Below are 21,149 nucleotides of genomic sequence, written 5' to 3'. Positions count from 1 at the left end.
AGCTTGTCCTACAAGGACATTATTGAGAATTTGCCTAGAGCTCTACTCAGACTGACCATCAGAACATTTATTATAGTGATGTGATACTGCACAGGAATTATTACGGAAACATTAGGTCTATTACAAACAAGGTTTTTGTGTCATTTGGCCTCTGAATCCCGGTACTTACTGTAGTTCTGCCTCAAGGATACATTTCAAATCCATTTTCCACTTTTAACTAGTGTATTAATCAAAATCACAAAAATGATTTCATAGCCAAGCCCGACATGATTCATTAAATGCCTGCTGGAAAGGGAGAAGATTTTTTTCCCCCCCAGCACATACTGGTGGATATTAGCAACAGTCGCCAAAAGTATGAAATTTCCCCCAATGGTTTTACACGTTTTATGACAGGCCAACACAAAGTTGTACAAAAGGGGAAAAAAAATCATTTAAAAAATCATTTTTTTTTATTTACAAATCAAGTTGGTCTATGATACAACCACACTCCCAAGAGAAAGATTGAATTTTATTTTTATGAAACATGGCCAAATCTAGCAAATATTTATAGACGTATGAATCTCTTAAGCAAGGCTAAATTTACCGATGACTGCCTCAGAAAAGTAATAACCTCTTCTTCTAGTGTAATAACCTTATTGTAATAATACACTATATCCTTTCCAGAAAATGGCTTTGAGACAAACTGTTTGTGTTTGGACGCTTATTTTTCTTTCAAATCACGTTTCCCTTTTGTATGCAAGGCAAAGGCAACCCTAACAGCAACTACAGATCATGAGGTTGCAGCACAGCGCCATCTAGTGTTCAGACAGTGTCCTTTCAGTGTTCAATGGGTTAGAAACGTCAGGTTTGTCCTCAGAGGTCAGAATTTCCCGATAGGCTGAAAGAGCTAGCTGAAAGCTACTCATAATCAAATATGGCATTTTGATTTTCACAGCTTTTTGCAGCTGTGTCGTGAAATCAATTCAGACATATTTCACAGCAGCTTTGCGTACGGCAAGCCGTTTTGGAAACTTAAATCCACAGTGTACTAAGAGACACCACATAGGTAAAAAAAAACTCTTTCAAAATCATTTAAACTTCATTTTAACAAAATCGCACCGTAAAACAACCCCAAGCACGTAGCACACCGTTAGTCTTCCAATGGTGTAAATGTATTTGCTTTAAACTATTTGAATTTAGAAAAATATTAGCATCATGGACCAGTTGATATGAAAGGAGATCGTTTGGCTGTAGCGTTTCCTGAACACTGATCACAGATCTTTCCGGTGAAGGCGCCTCATCAGCATTCCTCTCAGATCAGATACAATGAACATTTCTTCACCATCTCTTTGACATCTGCCTTCTGGCAGATGCTCAGTACATCATGCCTCGACGTCACAGATCTTCATCCAGGAATTCTTCTGCTCTCTTTCATTCATCAGCAATCCCGATAAATAAAACCCTTCAAGCATCTTCAGTCACTGTTTCTCTGCGTCAGCAACACGACTTCTTCTCTTTCTCTGGTGGAACGTAGGGGCCCATGCTGACATTGATTGGCCGAGAGTTCTCTCTGAGGAGGATCCGAGGCATGCTGTTGCCCTCAACTTCATCCTGCTGGACGTTGAGGCCGTTACGAGACAGCAGCTCCCTGGCCATCATCAAGAAGGCTTCCTCCACATTCTGACTTTCCTGTAAAAGAGGAAATGCTTTAAATAATAACAAATAAAAAACAACCACAATTACAGACTCTAAGTCGTGTTTGTATGCATTACCTTGGCAGATGTTTCCAAAGCAGCGAGTATGCCTCTTTCTTTTGCCAGATTGCAAGCTTTCTCAAATGGAACCTCCCGTTCCTCCTCCAAGTCACATTTGTTACCTAAATGGAGACGGACATAAAGCCATTTTGGCAGCACAGATAATCCTGCTGACGTTTGGGCTTGACAAGCATGTATGGTTCAAGATCAAGCACTCAAACAGCCTTTTGAAATCATTTTGTTATGCCATGTTCTCTTGCTTTTCCTATCTTTTAGAGTAAACAGATACGGACCTTGGTGGCATGGTATATTTTTACCCAAGTGCATAAAAAGTAATAGGTCAGAATCAATCGATTTGCTCTGTACATGCATAGTGTCTTTATTTGCTACAAAAGTCAAAATCCAACTCACCTATTAGCACCAAGAGTACATTGGCAGCTCCATACAGCTCTACCTCCTTGATCCAATGGTCCACCGAATCAAAGGTGCAGCCTCGCGTGACGTCATAGGCAATCATGGCGCCATGAGCGCTGCGATAGTAACTCTGAGTGATGGTGCGAAACCTCTCCTGACCTGCTGTGTCCCACACCTGCATCTGTATCACACAGAAATAATGCGTCCAAGTGTAAGTTCACGCTCATATAAGGCTTTCATGTAATAGAAAATAATCATGAAAAAACTTCAAGTGGTTCATTCTGGCTCCTAATATTACAGTAAATATGTAACAGGATAATTTTTATTTTATTTTTTACAAAAAAGTCATTCATCTGGTGGTTTGAAATTTACATTAACACAATGCATATTGGGAAATCAATCAGCAATGCCTTTAAGCAAACAGTTTTCACATTGATTTCACTACAAAGAGTTAAAATTATTGCAAAGTTTCACCATTTTGTCAAAGACAATTATGAGGACATTTCATTTAGGGTCCTCTCCCTAAATGAATTGTGTATCATTTAGGGCGAGGACCGAACTTCCCAGAAATCTATGAACTCCCATTAGTGCCTGTGTGTGGGGGGGCTGCCAAGGATGAAGGACAAAGCAACCTAACTCCCAAAAACAGGAACAGGAAGCAGAAACATTACAGAGAAGCTGGTGTTGGCACAGATTGCTGCTCCGGGAAGTTAGAAAATTACAATTTTAAATTGGCCTAAATCATAGAGATTGTTTTGTGACAGTCTTGAGTCAGTTAAATCTCATCTGTCTTTACCCCGCAAAATGATGCAGAACTTTCCGTAGGCTCAAATTTTAGCCAACTAAAGCATTGAAAGACAGAGTCTGTCCATGTAATCCACCCAAGAAAATGTTACCCACATAAAGAGATCTTTTTCAATTTTAACTTTAATAGGAAATTTTTTGTGCCATTTAAACCCAAAGCAATGTCGTCATTAAAAAAAAAAAATTGCTGGGAGCAAAGGGTCAAGAGTTAGTGTCATGAAAACCATTTAAGGAGATTTTTACTTTTGTGAGTGTGACTGAACGATGTTGGCAAACAAACATGAGACGCTATAATTTAATTGTGTTTATTTTTTTCTTTTATTACGGTAACTTAAAGGAAGCCAAAAATAATAACCTGAAAATAATTGTGTGTTGATTTTTATGAGAGTGTTAGTGCTGCATGGCGTCAAACAGAAACAAACAAACCCAGACCCAAAATACGGGCCTGGGCTGAGTCCAGACCACTTTACCTGTCAAACGTAAATGATTGCAAGGACAGGAAGTGTCACACTAACTTCCTCTACCATATGGTAAACTGTCAGTGATGCAAAAGGACAATGCTCCTCACTATACAAGAAAAACTGTTGTAGAAAAACTAAATATAACTTTATGCTGCACACAACGGTGAGGCAAATGTTGCTCCGGTTAAAATTTGTTACATAAATAAAGATTTGACAAAATATGTAATGCGCTTCTTGTCATCTGGGGTGTTATAGTTGCCTGATTTTGGAACTGGCGATGACCATGTGACTTATTTATTATGATCTGATCCATAAACGTTAACTGAAACCTTGTTCTTCCTTCTTTAATGAGTTTAATGATCACTACTGAGATAATGAGAAGCTTGAGGCCTTCAGGAAGCATACAAGGATATTGGAGATGCTGCTTTGAGTTTGTGAAAATTATCCCCAATAAAGGGGCATTTGAGTTAATAATTTTATATGTAGACAATATGTGTAGCCTGTAAACTACAGAGGGCCTTAGCAACAAACACATACATGGTAGGCAGGAGACGCCTGTTGATTTCCCTGTGGAGAATCCCAAGCCCTTATAACATATCTCTGAGAATACTCCACATGGATTTAGGAGACCTTTGTAGCAACCAGCGTAGACTCAACGGGCCAGCCCCTTCCAATACACCACAACTTAGTGGAGACAAGTTATCATTTAATTCAAAGCAGCTAGAACCGAACTGAAGTGTTGTTTCCAAATGTCTTCCGAAAGTAAATGCAGGTTTGACTAGTCTAAGATGTATTTTAGTGGTGGAATAAAAACCTGATTGCTTTCCTTTGTACGTAGAATAAGGTTTTTTTTAAAAAAAGAAGAAACATAGCAGTGTCAGCTGCAAAAACTACTTCACAGACATAGCCTCAGGCAGGAAATAGCTGTTGGGGTTGAGCGAAGACAGACACATGAGCAGTCAAAAATAATGACTCATGTGAACAGCAAGATCTTGGCAGTTCGTGTATATTTCAACTTATTAGAACCTAAAGGGGGAGAAATTGCAGAGTGACATTTGTAGAAGGTGAAACGAAACTAATTTGTATGGAATGCAATGCAATGCATCCAGATGTCTCAAATTTAAGCCACTCAAACTCATTAATTTATATTGACTTGCCATATTCCACCTGTTTTGCCACATAGTTGTTAAATAAAATATTGCTCTATTTTTACACCAACATGCTTTTTGATGGTGAAAATGTTTTCTTTGCAATGATAAGATCAAATTTTTAAATATGGAAAACACTCCCAAATTTTCATCACAGACTGCCTTGTCTACACATACAGCTATTTTGCAAATACATTGTGAAAGTATTCATCCTTTTTAAACTTAATGAATTAGTACTAAATGTAAGTGATAGATCATACAAAGCAATGTAAAATGTAAAGTGGGAGGAACATAATCAGTGTTTTTTCAACCTTTTTACACGAAAAGACGGGTGTGGATTTGTTTTCAGCTCTCTTTACCCTAATATACCTAAACATTACAAAGTTTATCAAAAGTCATGAAGGGGACACAGCAGCATGTATAGTTATGCGCTGGCCACATCACACTGAACACATTATCCCCATTGTGAAACATGGTGCAGGCGGTATTGTGCTGTGTGGATTTTTTAGGAAAGTTGATCTAACACATAAAATCTCAATGAAACACATTGAACAATAGCAACATTTAAAAAAAACACTATGAAAAGGTATGTTTTTTATATTTTTTTGTATGCAAAACCAATGAAAGTTTCTAAAATGAACAACTTCCTTTTTAAGAGCAAGAGCAGGACATGAGTGATCAGTCCAAGATCTACTTGTGCCATTACAAAGGCACAAAAGGAGGAACCTGATGGACCGGTTCTTCATACCAGCAGCCTGTCGGGCTTGTTTTGGACCGAGTCAAACTGCCACTGCCACTTGCTGTTCTGTCACTGAGGAAACTCCTTAGAAAAAGAGGCCTCCTAAATGTGGAGCCCAGGGAAAATGAATTTGGGAGCTGTTCGTTTAAATTTAAAAAATTGTTTTAACTAACAAAACTACCCCCAAAAATAGAATCTCTACTTTCCATTATAGCTCACATGTGTCTTACTGACATATTTCAGCACTATGTCTCTGCCGATGTAATTTTCAGAGTTATACTCAATTAATGTCTCCTGCATGTCTAAAACACACACTATGAGGAAAGCTTACCTTTACTTTCTTTCCTTCAATATCCACCGTCCTCACTGTAAAATCCACTCCAATGGTGTTCTGCTGCTTGTCAGAGAAAACCCCTGACTTAAAGTTCTGGAGCACGCAGGTCTTCCCCACATTGGTGTCCCCAATGAGGATGATCTTAAACAGGAAATCAAAAGTGTCATCGTGCTCAGGTGGCGGTGCCTGCATGGTGGAAGTACAGTGGCGTGTGTGTGTGTGTGTGTCGTTTTCAGTGTGAGTAGAGCAAATGATCCCTCCTTTAGCTGAACTGTAGATCTCTTGGAATGTTTGACCTTTGGTAGCTGAAAGGTGGTGAGTTATCTTTACGCTTGAATCGAGGCATAAAAATGAGCCCAAAATGATGCTTAAAGAAAAAAAAATGTTCCAAACAGCAACAGCTAAGGAGAATATTTATCACCAAATTAGTTTGTGGTTAATATAATAGAAGCATCAGAAATCAATGCTTCTATGTATATGTTGTTTCCTGTCCAGTAATGCATTCTTCCTCTTTAGTTTTCCCAGAAAGTTTAGTATGTCCTTCCTCTCTTGTGCTCTTTCAGCGGGACAAAAACGGTCTCAGTTCAGCTTCTCCTTTTAGCTCCTTCTCAGGTGTTGACCCACTTTACTGCCCACGGCAACAAATGACATAAAAATCCATCCCATCCTTTAAGTCCTTGTAAAACGGGCTCCAGTAATCCCTCCCCCCCCCCAAAAAAAATATGAATAAAAATTTTAAAAATCTTCCTTTTAGTAATAGTTTAAAGATGTGTCCTTTTATAGCAGTCTGCAGTCCCAGGCACTTACTTACGCTCTCTTACACGCATAAACATTCGTTTACAGTTCCTCCCACCGAGTTTCTCCCATCCGTTTTTCCTGTTCTTCCTCACCTGAGTCCTGCCCTCTTCACATCACTTGTGGTAACAATAGAAACCTGCCCCACCTGTTCTCTCTACCCAGCCAAGCCTCATACCTAATGATGCACTATGGGAAATGAAGTCAGTTGGCAGTGAACTTACTCAAACCCCCTCGTCCTTTCAGGACTGTTGCAGTAGTGTACAGCGCCACCTCTTAGCAACTTGTTTTACGGTTAACTTGTGAGGCAATGAGTCAACTGGAGTGGTTTAGGAAATGGCACTTCAAATGTGGGTAGATCTACAAGTTAAATTCCAACCATATTTTACCAGTTATTTGATAAGTTAATTACCACATCTTTTTGCTGATTTCAATTGTCCTTAAAAAGAAACAAAATCCAAAGCTTCACGTGTTACTGAAACAGTTACTAATAGTAATGGTACACCATTTCCAGTAACATTTTAAAGGTAAAGTATCAGTGCTGCACTACAGTCCTGACCCTTCCTTTGTTTTTTAAAGGTTTTTCTAATAAGATGCTAATAAGGCTCTTCTACAGAGATCCTGGGTGCAGACATTAACCTTGTATTGCTTTGTTTTGCTTTTCTTTGTACCCCGATTGCCTGGTTCTGCTGTAGCCTTCTCTTGTTAAAAGGGAGTGGTACCTCTCCACTGTTGCCACATGCTTGCTTCGGGTGGATTCAGTATTGGACAGCCTGAACGACCTTTTACCAACTACAATGAAATAGTCAACCAGATTTGATTGTGATGTGATATAATTTTGATTGGACTGCTAAATAAATAAACTGAGCTAAGTCGTTCATTTATCTATTCCTTACTAGCAATTCCAAAACAAGTATTTTAACATAAACATGTTTAACCTGTAATTACATTAAAGAATGTTACAACTAGTATGATTGGGCTTATTTGAACTACTTACAAAATTCTGCGATGGATTTTACTCCAAATTATACCTATCAATTTTAAGATTTCCCTGAGATTTATTGGAGAAGAAAGAAAGCACTGGACCACACTCACGGAATACAAAGTGATAGTGGATTATGACTCATATACCAGTGGAAGCTTGGTGTCTTGGTCTGAATGTGTAAACATTGATGGCGTTGAAGATTTTTAAAGTAAAAGACACAGCCAGAACTGGTGCGGGGATGAAAAGAAAGCCATAAAATTTATTAGAGTTCCAATATTACATTTAATTTATAATAAGTACGGGGGTTTTTGTAAAACATCCAGAACAGATCATTTACAATTCGCCATATTTTTTGATGATTTTCTTTCAGGAGAATAAACTATGTTGAATTCAAAACATTTCAGATAAATGATATTTTATAGGATTAAATCATATCTAAAGCTTAAAAAGCAATTAAAAGTAGATTTCAGTTACTTAACATGGCTATAATCCTAGTTACAGCCTTGCTAATGCGCTTTTATAATAACCGGGCTGTTCATAACCACTATTATTTCCTACACTTTCCGGACGCCACCTGAAGGCAGCACGGAGCCAGCATCCAGCACATCGCAGTGACGTCCTGTGCGGATGCGGACGACAGATGCCCTTACAGTCTCCACCGCAAGCTTCTTTCTGTTTTCTTCTTATGTAAAAAAAAAAAAAAAAAGGGGGGGAGGAGAGGCGTTTTAAAGCCTGGAAGAGTCACCAGCGAGGATGCAGAAGAGCTCAGTGGTCGTGGTGGCGGATAAAACGAGCCTGAAAAGGCCGTTTATTTTCGCTAACGCTGTACATATGGTGAGTGCATTCCAGCGGCTATGAATGGACCCGAACAGGCCTGTTTGGTGTCTTCTTAAAATGTATAAATTCATGTTTTTTGTCTGACATAAATGCTACTGTTATATTAATAAATTATACATTTGAAGGGGGTAATGCTTGTCACACGAGTTACATGCAAGCAGGTCGATATTTTGATTGGTTGGGTTTTTACTGTTTTTATTCTGTTCTAAATACGTCGCTGCTCCTTTAAGAAGGAACAGCAGCGGGTTCAAGGAAACGTAACTTTGAAGGATTTAAAATATAAGCTGTAATGTGTAATTTCAGATGTCAGAAACCTGAATTAAGCCTGCTTTAAATGATCTAAAAGCAAAAGTAATTAAAAAAATAAATAAATGTTTATGTTTTTTCTAGGCTTTGTGTTTCTTCATGTTGAGGATGACTGTTATTTGGCATAGGGACCTCATACAAACTGGCAAGGTAAGGTATACTTCTGATGTTTTTGCTAAAATTATATGTAAGTATGTAGCTTTTAAGCAAATATACGTTTTCTGAGGGTTGAAAAAAGCTAACAAGGCAGGTGAGGAATTATTAATGAAATCCAAATGCAAAATGGAAGCAATATTTCTATTTTGTCCCACTGGAATAACTATTTGAGAGGAAGATGTTGAGTTGTCTTCAAAACCTAGGTTATGAAGCTTCATCGTGCTATATAAATACTGCGCCTGTTCAGATCAAAATAGTAGACATTTACATAATAAACTCCATCTCTAGGGGATTTAACCTGACAGACTAACCTGAAAAGGGAAGTTTAAAAGGGAAGTAGTAAACTTTCAACATGTTTTAACTTTCTACCGAGTGAAAATTTGAAAGTGTGGCAAGAAGAAAGCAATGGTTAATCAAAAGCCATAAGTTCCATTTCCAAAGACAACCAAAGACCGTAAACCAAAGATGAGGTTCAAAAATACTTACTTGTAAAAACTATTTGTAACCATACATCATTTTCCTTGGAAAACAATGACATTTAGTGTTGCAATGTGACAAAACGCAAATATATTTGTGCAGTATGAACATTTTGCAAGACACTGAAATGCACTTTTATTTTTGTCTTCAGATGGTTCCCAGTATTTCTGTAGCAATGATGTATGTGATCGAGGTTGGCTGCCTGCTGCTGTCTGTGCTCGGTGTGTTTGGGGCCTGCAAAGGGAAGAGATGGTGTTTGATTCTGGTAAAAAAAAAAAAAAATTTAAAACGCCTTGTGTGTTTTTGAATTTCTGTTTGTGAAGGAATAATTGTTGTATTCAACGGCCTGTGTGTCTGTGTGCAGTACGCAGCCGGGATGGCGGCGGCCAGTCAAACAATAATTATCCGAACGGCACTGAGTTACCAAGATGTTTATGAGGTACGACGTTTAAATCCCACGTGTTTGCATACTTTGCAAGCATTTTCGTCAGAGCTCTGTCTGTCTTCAGAAACGTGTTGTCCGTGAGGAGGCCAAGCTGCTGGCCATGATGCCGCTCACGGCGCCGAACAAAGCCAACAGGACGTTGCTACATAACATCCAAGAGGAAGTAAGCCAGAGAATTTATAGTTTAATAATCATTTTATATTTTCTTTAACATTTCTGTGAAACTTGGGTCTAATAAGAACACTAGCTCCACATGAATTGAGGCCTCCAGTAAAAATCTGTTTCAAAAATTTATAATGAATTAATCTTTTATTAGACAGACTGACTTTTTTTAAAATTCCACCTCTTATTATGAGTCTAACTTTATCAGTAGTTTTCAAGAAAACTCTTAATAAAGTTATCAACCCACTTAGACAGTTAATATAAGATAAATCAATCTAATGGATTCTTGTAAATTCTGCTTACTTTTTCAGGTCACTATAATAAATAGAAATATTTTAGTAATTAATGTCATCTGGTTTTGTTTTTTACAGAAAGTTATTTTAAATGTAGATTACTGATATTGACGGTCTCTCTTTTTAAAGGCAAACCTAAAGGAACAGCAGCGTCACTAAAACAGAGTAGCTGAACTTTAAATAATTTTGCTATCGCCACCCAGTGGTGACAAGAACTTACTGCATCTCTGGTGGAAAGCCACTCACTCACGTTGTTATTTAACTTTAATATAACCTCACATGCCGATGTTAGAAGCCTGGGTGTTGTTTCATTTAGAGATCCCAGAAAGCGAGTTGCTAGTTGGCTAAAACTTTGCTTTCTTGTAAAATCTTTTGCACAAGTTGTTAATTAAGTCGCTCCGTTTTATGTTCAAACGTAATCCGGTTCGTGTCCGTTCCAGTTGGAATGCTGCGGTCTCATTGAAGGGTACAAGGACTGGGGTGCATCCATCCCCGCCTCCTGCAACTGTCACTATCCAGGAAAATGTGTGAGTACTCCCCACCTTTTAAATGATTAGCAACATAATCACAATTATTTCATGTATTTTTTGGTCATCACGTTGTAAAATGAATATGGTTACAAAAACAAAAGCACACAGTTTTTGGTCTCTTGGTGTAATATTAAAGATGAAGACTAAGAGAATTAGGCTTGAGAATTATAACAATATCACAACTTTTCGTTAAGGTGAGTTTTCTACGCAACAAAAAGGACATTTTCAGCCTGCTTTCATAGTACTGCTCTAAAAACAAAATACTTTGACTACACCTGCAAATATAGACTTCTGCATGAACTCTATACAGTGTAAAAAAAAAAAACACAAGAAAGTGGCACCATGCTGCAGCTTAAGACGTAAACAGACTCTACCTGCTGAGCAGTTGATTTACATTTAAAATGATAAGAAAAACAATTAAAGGAGGATTTGAAATTTAGCATTTTTCATTTTATAACCAAGCTTAATCTTTGGTCTTTCAACCAGGTTCGACTACGGGGCAGCGCCACCATCGGGGCGCCGAAGAACCAGTATGTTTATCGAGAGGTAAAATCCAACACAGACACAGTTTCATAGATACCTTCATCAATTCTGTAAGTGTTTGGTGTTATCCCAGAAGTTACTATCGCTTTTAAAGGTGTCAGACAAATCTTATGTCTTAATAAATGGGGCTGCTAGTGCAAGAGTGATGAAAATATGACACAGGGAACGATAAAAATAAAAAATCAAGCCTTACAAATCCAGTTGTGCAGCTGAATTTCTGAAGAATAAGTACCGGAGATGATGATTGCAAATTCGCTACAGGTATGCTGATTAGCAACTGAAGCCAGGTGTAAAACCCATGAAACAGGAAGTAGGTCTAACCGATTCCACAATAGGGAAATCTTAACAAAATAAAACAAGAAGTTAATCAAATGCTGTTTCTATGCGACAGAAAATCTTCAACACAACCAGAGACGGAAGCCATTTATACTGACAATGCCCAAAGGGATGCATATGGCAGCGCTACAACAGTCTTAATATGTCGGTAGAAGGCAGGATGTATCAAAGCTCCACACCAAAATAATGCAAAACAGGCTGACAATAATGATCTCAGGAGGCCTAAAAGCAACCACTTAGATTTTTTTCCATTAGATAAATGATCGATTTACATCAGCCCACATGCTGCTACTCATTCCAGGATGCTTTGGCCTCATCCAGTTCCACGCCGTCTTCTCCTTTATGCCTTTCCTCTAACATTTAAGTGACCGTTGATCAAAAAGAGGAACAAACTGGCCGTTTCCCGCTGACCTTTGCTGTCGCTCTGTAAACAGATTTTTGAGTGCGGTGTGACAAACACTCTTGTCAGGTGCAGCTAATAAAGCCAGCGAGTGAACTTCAGTAGGTGTAATTGGACACAGTGGAAAACAACATTAACAACACCCAGATCAATATCCTGTTTACGCCTGCTGCTTTGAGCCTTTCATGTTGCCGTGCTGTTTCATCCCGCAGCCTTGCCTACCGATTTATCTCTCTGAATTGAAGTTGGCCTTCTCCTTGGTGATGGCTATACAGTTCGGGAGCGGAGTATTCTGGGTAAAGCTTTTACTTGATCACATTCACATCAAACTTCCACTACCTTGCTCAGCGCTTAGCGAGTAGCTGCTTGAATCTTACGCGTCGTTTGGTTGCATTCTGCTTCTGTTCCTCAGATCATCCTACTCGCCATGAGCATCAAACTGATGGGACAGATCAAGAGGAAACAGGAGTTTATAGCTCTCCTCCAGTCCAACAGATATGTTCCCGGTGCTTTCTAGCGCAGCAGTGCGTTTTAAAACACACACTTACCAACTCCTACAAGCATACATGGTTTGAATTGGCACATGGAGCTGCATACCATAACCAGGCTATAATGTGCTGTAGCAATATATGTTATGATTTTATACATGTTACTGCATGTAACTGATGTTTGAAAGTGATCTACATGGTTAGATTAATATTATAATATTACTGTTTGAAGCCTTACTGCTGTAAAACAAAGCAATTTTACTTGTATTTACATGATATTCACACTTTTACATGCTTCCATCATATAGAAGATTGTGCTTTCAAAGAATATTTTGTCAAGTAAGTTGTTTTTCTGGTGCTTTTTTTTCCCTCCATGGGACATGTAAGGATGTCCCTTAATATTTTTTTAAGTTCAAAATAACTACCCTTTTTTTTTTATTACTTCATGTGTTCAAAAATGGTTTGAAATTTCGCTAGTCTATTGATTATTTTCTCATTTTCTGTATTCCAACCTTCCGAGATTAATTCAGTGTTTCTAACGTGTTCAGTAGCGCAGTAGGCACTGCTCGTTATAAAAACTGGGATTCAAAACTGTAAAAGTAGGACTGCGGCTTTCTGCGCTCTCCTGACTTAAAATGATGTTTGGTTTGGTGAAGAAAAGTGTATTTTAAATGTACTTAGCTGCTTGAAAACCCTTTGGAAATCCTGTAATCTGTTGATTCATAAACTCTACAGCTCTAAAACGTGATCATAAGTGCTCTCTAAGGAGAACCTTTCTTCAAAGCCGTTATGCTATAGGTAGATATGCCAAACAGGAAGTGAGGTTAAGGTGTTAATCAAGCACAAACATGCCCTGTATTATTTGCTTCATGTGACTCTGAAGAAAGTCACAACTTTGTTTAAGTCCAATTTCTTAAAAACATGTTTTTTTTTTAATCAATATGTATCAACATTCTGGAAAAATGTGGAAAAGTATAGCAGGATTTTCCTAGTTAGAGAAAGCATTGAATTAGAAACCAGAACGGAGAAACGCATTTTGAGGCTCCCCCACCTACAATCTTTGTCCATTCATATGTTCGTCCAGCCAAACCTCAGTCTGTCATCCCCAGGGCATGATAATGCTATCCATCCATCTACTCATCCATTATCTAATTACTTATCTGTTTGTGTTGTTGCCTCCTCCTTCTCTTCCTTATAATCCTTTTTTTTTTTTTTTTTTTTGCAGGTTAGGTTTTTAGGATTTGCCTGACCCCTGTTTAAATATTTTTCATATATTCAGCGAACTGGGCTAAAAAGGAAGGACATTTGGGCTGGAAAAATATAGATTTTTGCCATGAAAAATGTGTATGTATATACTTACTATATAATATATTATCTCAATCCAGTTGATTCAAAGGCTATCTAGCATTTTGTCGAAAACACTGCAGTATTTTTTTCCCCACAAAAAGGTTCTTGGTAAGCTTAAGAACTGTTACGTCTACTGACATTTGTATACCTCCGTCCCCTTTGTCATGTTCGTGCAAGAAAAGCCCTCTAGAGGGCACTGCAGAAACATTAGAACGAAAAAGATGCTTTACTGAAAATGGCAGATTTCCTTTACTAAAATTAAAACGACAGCAAAACTCTAATTTAATTATTCATCTATGTTGTCAGGGTTTGTCAACAGAAATCTGTAAATAAGTTGTTTAGGCTTTCCAAAAAAAAAAAAAAAAAGCCCACTGAAATGCGTTTCGTCAATTTTAATGGAGCAGCAAGAAAATCAAAACCAACAAATTTACATTGGCTGATTTTGATCAACTACTAAAAATAAAATCAGATTTTTTTTTTCTTTCATTCAGTGCATACCTGAAAATATTAGGAACTTCTGCCATCTTCAGTCTATAAAGAACTACCTCTATCAAAGAACCAGGACTAGATTTGCTCATGTGTTTAATCCCTAATGTGAATCAGTAAGTCTGGTCTTAAATAATAATAAAAAAAAAGAATCGGTATTGAACAGTAAAAGCCCGATTGGTGCATCTTAAGCAGCTTTCAACAACCTCACTGTATACAAAAAATCGTGTCCTTGTATTATATGCAAAAATTTTTTTTTAATAGAAATCAGATGAACATTACATAAAACCTCCACATGCACACACAATGCACTTTCTGTCTTTTCTTTCTCCATTTGTTTCACTGTGGATTGAAAATAGACTCTAACTTAACATGCCATCTGCAATACAACCAGTTATGTTAAAGATGATTTTTTTTTGTCCCCTAAGCACACATGAAACTGCATTAGAGTGAACAATAATCGTTGGAAATTACTAATATTTATAAGCTTCTTTCAGCACTTTTTTTTTAAAAACAGTGTTTACAAATGCTTCTATTGAATATAATCAAGGATTTCTTGCATATATAATCAGGTTAGACCAACAGAATGAGGCACATTTCTCATTGAATGTCTTGACCTCTTGTTATGCACATTGTATATAACTGAAATGTTGTCATTGCAGGTTATTTTTTTGTTGAAAAAGCACATTAAATGAGTGAATGATGTTTGATCAGATTAACGCGATTGAAGAGATGTCTTGGTTTTTGTTGCACATGGAGTAGAAATGCAGTTAGACCGTCTTTTGATTTGAAAAAAAAAGAAATGCTGACCTGCACCGAGGTTCTAGAGAGATTCTTGTTGGGAAATAAGTCATCAGCTTTCTAGCAGAAATTCCACTGGAGACTTTCGAACAACTCACCACCATAAGTATTGAGTTTTCTGCACGAGCTACCTGCAGTAAGAGGTTAAACATTTTGAAATGAAATTCATCTACCTGTGCACTTAAACCATAAATGCCTGATATGCAGTACATTGTTTAAAGTTATGGCAACTTTATTTATGCAGTCACTGTTTTTTTTTATTTATTATTATTTATTTACAGTGTGAACCTTAAATAATGTTCTGTAAATAGTAGGAATAAAAATTTGATCTTTGATTTTCGCTTAAAATTTGTTGTGGTGTGATTTATTACGACTTTTAAATATGTGCTCATATGTGTGTTGGCTTGGTAGCACGTAACACGTAGTTACCGACTGTTTAAAGGTTGGCTTTTTTAAAATATATATATATATATATATACAATGTGGAGGAGGAAAAACATGCATTCACAAAATAAATGGTGTGATTTTTTTATTTATTCAATATAAAAGCTAGAAAAAGGAGATGAAAAAATGTGAAGTCACATCATTCCCAACCAGTATTATGAAAAAAGATAAATCAAAGTTTATAACATTGTACGTGTTGTAGTATTTAAGTTCCAGAGGAACAATATGTATAACATGTATGGCTCAGTTAAAATATTTTAAAGTTTTTGGGGTTTTTTTGAGACACATACACACACACAGTGTGACGTTTTCCAAGGAACAAATGTGGTCCTCCAGCATGAGGACCCCTAGTGGTCAGTGGAGGAAACAGTCCTGAACGCAGAACTTTCATCCAACCAACATTTCTGCAGTTTATTTTCATTGGTTTGTGTATTTTTTTTATTATTTGAATTTGTTTTGTTTTTTTTTAAATCATGTTATGCATAAGCATCAAAATGAACAGAAATAAATACAAATATATTACCGTGTATCGCCCGACTGTGTGATGAAATTAGACGCACAAATTATTCACTTTTAATGAGTCACCTGTAAGTTAAAGACATCAACAAAAGATAAAAATAATAATAAAAAAAAGTACAAACCAAACCACTCTAAACGCAAAGACGGTTTCCAGAAGCCTCCCCACTGATTATAAAGTTGCACTGATACATGCTGACATTGCTGTCCCGATATTTGGGAATCGCGAAAGAAAAACAGAATTATTCGGTTTTCAAAGACGGTTCCTGAGCATCGTTGAGAATGTCATAACTCCCTGCCTTGGCCTCTCGGCTGTACACCACGTTTGGAGTGTCCACCTTTTTATTCAGCTGACACAGAACTGCAACGCACAGCCCGACTGACAGTAACTATGGAAACATGGGAGAAAGACAGTTCTTTACTTTGCGGTGCTTTTTATTTACTAGTCTTTGCCATTTTTGAAAGTGGCAGAAGGGGGCAGCAAAATAAAATAAAAATAAATAAAAGCCTTAGCAGCTACATGACTTGCAACAATTTCATCTGTTTACAGATGTACATCACGCAGAAATGAAAATGAGCATAGTACTTACCCAGAGCAATGTTTTTGCCAACGTTATGCCAATGAATATGGAAACATGGCTCATCCCAAGTTGAATTAAGACGGGAAGACATGGCTGGGAAGGGGGAAAGATTGGTCAGTACAACTTGTCATGTAGCTTTTAGAGGACGCAAGTGTTAAAGCCTTAATATATGACTTGTAAGAAAATCTCATGAATTACTGGTAAAAAAAAAAGAGAGGAAAGAAACAGACAAAACTGAATCTTCAGACGAAGTTCTTCTTACTCCTGAATATACAGAAACCATAACTTGGAAATACAGCAGGCAAAGATTTTGATTGTTACCTTGGCATAAATCCTGATGGGCTTGACATTCGAAAAATTCAGTCCAGAATCGTTGCGCATAGATCCATAAGTATCAACCTACAACACGGAGACATGAATGATGAAATAAATTATTTCTTATGACAGTTCGAAATCTTACCATATATTAGACATAAGTAGTGCTACTGTAAGCTTAACAAAAATAATATTCTGACAGGAAGAATCTGACGACAAATAGATAGCACATCATAAGGACAACGCTAGTGGACCAAGAAATATCAAACTGATTCATCTCACTGCATGTTTCTCAGTTACCAGTTTCTGTAAAAGATTAGCAAAAAAAAAAAAAAAAAAAATGGATGAACAGTCTATGTTGGAGCTCTTCAAATCAATGGAAACTGGGATGTAAATTCTTGCTAACCAGCCAAAGCTGCCATGTCCAAGCTGAGTTTTTTGCTGCCTAAAGGAATGTTAAGTTGCACAAAATTCGAGACCAAACTTCAGCTTTAGGAGAGAACAAACACAGCTTTAATTCACATTTGCAAATGGAGAAAACATACAAAGCTCACATCTCAGTGGGAATCGGCTGAGTTCTGACTTGGGGCTGAACGTCCCCTCATCTACATAGGATGCATCACACATTACGTAGCCACACCCCCTGGCAAAAATCTATAAGTTACTTATCGGTAAGTTTCAGTTGAGCAGGGTTGCATCCACATTCACAGCTCAACTCTGGCCATATTCTCTGTGTTTCTTGTGGATAAGACACCCTTTTAGGTTTATCTAACGAAACACAGTAGATAACTTCTACTTTCTTTCTGTGTCCAAATAGGCGTTTATCCAAAAAAGGCCTCTCTGCGGAGGGCTAAACAAGATACAAGTAACTGAACTTCTACAAACTAGGCTTATCACCTTAGCCATGTCTAACATTTCTAACCGCTGAACACCCTGGTCTTCACTTATTTGAGGCGGGTCAGAAGAGCATATGTCCTGCTGAGCTGCAACTGAGTGCAAACCTTTAATGAAAACATCATAAAGTGTACATTCAAATCTAATTAAACATTGTTAATACATTTTTCCTTCACGGGAATATAAACTGTTTTTCTTTTAACGCCGACAGTGAAGTCGATTTCCTACAAAAGGACTAAGGACAGACAAGCACTCACACATTCATCAGAGGAGTCCATGTCACACTGGCATGATTCGGGAATGTCGTTTTCCCAATCCTCGAGACTTGTTAGCCCACAACAGTGAAACTGAGAAGAAAGTTAAGAAAACAAAATATATTATTTTCTTCAGGTTTAGAAAATGTAACTAAACATGTTTAACTCATGGTGAAGTGCTTCGTTATCTTAAAACCCCAGAAACAGCAAGCAGGTTGTCGCACAATGTCTAGACCCCATTTATCAATGAAATGTATGATGAATATCCTACATACATCCTGCTGTACCTTTCTCTAAAAATTAAGCAAAGGGTGTGAATACTTACATAAATGGGATTTCTTGGGTTTCTATTTTTAATGAATGTGCAGAAATGCGTCATTTTGGGTTATTTGTATACTTTTGAAGAACGAGATTAATTTAATCCCATTTGTATTTAGTAATGAAGTGTCCTAGTCAAAGGGGGGAGCACTGTAACCATAGCAGTGGAGCGAATTCTGTCTAATGAGCCATTATTAATAGGTGTCACAATTCCAAGCAATACAGATATCAAAAAGAAAGAACAATTGAAAATGACCAATGATTCATTTATTTACTTGGTGTAAAACTCAAATTGGGTTACTTACCTCACTCTGTGTATAGTCCAGTTCCGATAATTCACTCTCACTTAAATTTGAGAGAGGCAACAAGCTGAGGTATTTATTCTTCACCATAAGTTCCATCTAGTCAACATAAAAAAAACAGGACTGAAATAAGAGAGAGGTGGATAGATATCGAGTCACACCGAGAGTCGTATTGCGATTTGCTACCGACTATTCAGCAGATGAAGCTTCAAACTGAGAATGCAGATAGCAGTAGTACCTGTTGATATGCAAATGGAAGGGATATTTCAAGAACGATGAAGAACAGACATCCCAGGATCATTCCGACTGCAAACTGGCAAACATACAGTGGCATCAGATAATGGAAGATTGTTGTCGTCACTAAAAAGCATTCCCTTTTTTTGTTTTTGTTTGTGTTTTACCTACCACTATCAGAGCCCACTTTTTCTCCTTCCAGACACCAAACCCGCCAATGATGGCAAAGAGGAGAGGGATGACAGAAATCCCATACAAGGAATATATCCCCTTGAAAATATGGACATCCTGTAGATGAAACATGTCAACATATTCTGAACAGTGAAAAATCTGCTTTTGGCGCACTTATGATGCATTCGATTAGTACCTCAAGTACCTCTGTACCTCAACTCGGACTCAAGAAAATCAATAATTGTTGTACCAACTTTTATCCGCCAATCATGTTGATAATGTGTTTCTTTTCCTTTTAGGTGCTCGGACACTAAAGGAACAATAGTGGCAATAGTTCACATCAGCAACTTTCAGTATGTTTAACATGCATAACCATATTAGATATTGGACCTAGGAGTGTTCTGCAATCTCCGATATCAGGTGGGAACCTTCTTGTTGTCATGACTGAGAATTATTCAAATAATCCAACACCCCAAAAGGCGCAATAAAACACAGCCAATTGTTAACAGGTGAATTTAGCAAAAGTTAGAATTTGTTGCTAGATTATTCACACATTAATTTTAAGACATAAAAAACTAATTTAGCTTCAAATTTGTTTGATTTTCTGCATGCGTGTCACCTCCTCGTCCAGAAGCACTCCATGACTGAAGACGGTTATTCCCAAGGTGAGGACAGCGGTTATCTATAACAACAACAAAACACACACACACGCACACGCACACACACACACACACACACACACACACACACAACACACAAAGAATTGGAACGAATTGTGTTGGGAGACGTGATTTATTTTAAATCTTCGCATTCATTTCTTCTGTTTCAGCATTTTTGTCACTTTTAAGTGTTTTAGATCATCAAACAAATTTCAGTATCCGATAAAAAGATATGCCTGCTGCATACATAAGACAATCCAAGTAAATTGAAAATCCAAATAATACAATAAAAGGTACTGAAATCTCCACTGGGTCTTACAGTAAATTTTGTCAGCAAAGGAAAATAAATTGTTAGTAAATAGACAAGACTTACCGCTATCACACTTATCGTGCAGACATAACTCCGTTTCAGCAAAACGTTGACTTTCCCCATCTTCCTTTTGCAACCTTCTCCTCCCAAAAGAGAGCTTGGAATGAGCTCAACTTCCACTCGGACAGCTTGTTCTCGTTGGAGAAATAGAAGGCTGGGCCCAAAGGGAGGAGACTTGAAAGGAAGTCATTGTGTTTCGTTATTGCAAAATATTCTCCCCCATTTGGGACAAAGATTTCTCTGGAACTCAAACAGATGGCGAACATCCGGGAAGATGGATGTTTTCGACCACGGCACAAAAAGACGCCACTGTTGTCTTCGTGACTCACGCCGCTTCATTTACTGAAGCGTCAACAAGATCTTGGCATACATTTTTTATGTTTTTCTCTTGAAGGAATTGTGTGTCGTGGAATACAATGTGGACAGAGCGAATGGGACTTCTATTGGTGTTTGAAGCTCTTCCAGCTGCCCTAATGTTCCCTTATGCATTCTGTGCTTTGGATAACTTGAATAATTTGAGTTAAACTAACAATGCTGACAAAATGTAATATATTGAGGACGTAGTATTTTACTCTGCAACATCTGGTCAGCGGTTGCTTTCTGAAGCCATTTAAAAGTTTCTTTGGCATTGTTTTATGATAACTATTTCCTCTTCTGATTCCCATTGTGAAACACTCTAAACTTCTCCAATGATCCTTCCTTTAAATTATGTGAAGCTTGCCAGTGCCTCGTGGTAAAAGACATTCTCACTCCATGATGTAGCCACCTGAACGCGTCACTGCTGTGATTGTGTTTTGGGGGCTGTGCAATGCCAATCCTTTGCCAAACATGATGTGTGCAATGACATTTATGGAATTCATTTTAGATCTCCTTGTATTTCACTAAATTGTTTGCATGTTTCGCAATAGTTTGTAAAAAAAAAAAAAAAAGGTGTATTAGGTGTTTGCTTTTAACACGACACGATTTAGAGCATGTGAAACCTTTTTTCCCATTAGTGAGACTGAAGGATTGTGTGTCTAACCAAGCGGTCTGCATCACAGGGGACTGCTCTCATTGTTTCTTTTCACTCCA

At 37.6% G+C, this 21,149-nt stretch overlaps 2 protein-coding genes across 7 annotated transcripts; one reads left to right on the top strand and one right to left on the bottom strand.

Moving 5' to 3' along the window:
• Positions 1–52: 52 nt before the first annotated feature.
• LOC102237935 (ras-related protein Rab-19-like) lies at positions 53–20,520 on the bottom strand. Of its 6 annotated transcripts, none has more exons than XM_023350293.1 (12): positions 20,082–20,111; positions 19,669–19,731; positions 19,246–19,359; positions 19,050–19,166; positions 18,883–18,957; positions 18,648–18,743; positions 18,028–18,117; positions 16,883–16,960; positions 16,571–16,654; positions 2,145–2,328; positions 1,752–1,855; positions 53–1,668 (listed from the first exon to the last, which is right to left on the bottom strand). In XM_023350293.1, the coding sequence occupies exons 5-12, from the start codon at positions 18,943–18,945 to the stop codon at positions 1,474–1,476; spliced, it is 894 nt and encodes a 297-aa protein (XP_023206061.1). In that variant the 5' UTR covers positions 18,946–18,957; positions 19,050–19,166; positions 19,246–19,359; positions 19,669–19,731; positions 20,082–20,111; the 3' UTR covers positions 53–1,473. The 6 variants fall into 6 exon arrangements, with proteins under 6 accessions (XP_023206061.1, XP_023206062.1, XP_023206063.1 ...); XM_023350294.1 differs by having other exon boundaries at positions 19,255–19,359; XM_023350295.1 differs by having other exon boundaries at positions 19,263–19,359.
• LOC102231496 (tetraspanin-8-like) lies at positions 7,778–14,099 on the top strand. The gene is made up of 9 exons (XM_005799078.2): positions 7,778–8,247; positions 8,641–8,706; positions 9,341–9,454; positions 9,554–9,628; positions 9,699–9,797; positions 10,530–10,616; positions 11,106–11,165; positions 12,111–12,194; positions 12,311–14,099. Exons 1-9 carry the CDS (start codon positions 8,167–8,169, stop codon positions 12,413–12,415), a joined length of 771 nt encoding a protein of 256 aa, XP_005799135.1. The 5' UTR covers positions 7,778–8,166; the 3' UTR covers positions 12,416–14,099.
• Positions 20,521–21,149: the final 629 nt, after the last annotated feature.

The sequence above is a fragment of the Xiphophorus maculatus genome, chromosome 17 (genome assembly GCF_002775205.1).
Source record: "Xiphophorus maculatus strain JP 163 A chromosome 17, X_maculatus-5.0-male, whole genome shotgun sequence".
NCBI classification, from domain to species: Eukaryota; Metazoa; Chordata; class Actinopteri; order Cyprinodontiformes; family Poeciliidae; genus Xiphophorus; species Xiphophorus maculatus.
This window is presented reverse-complemented; position numbering and strand designations above follow the sequence as displayed.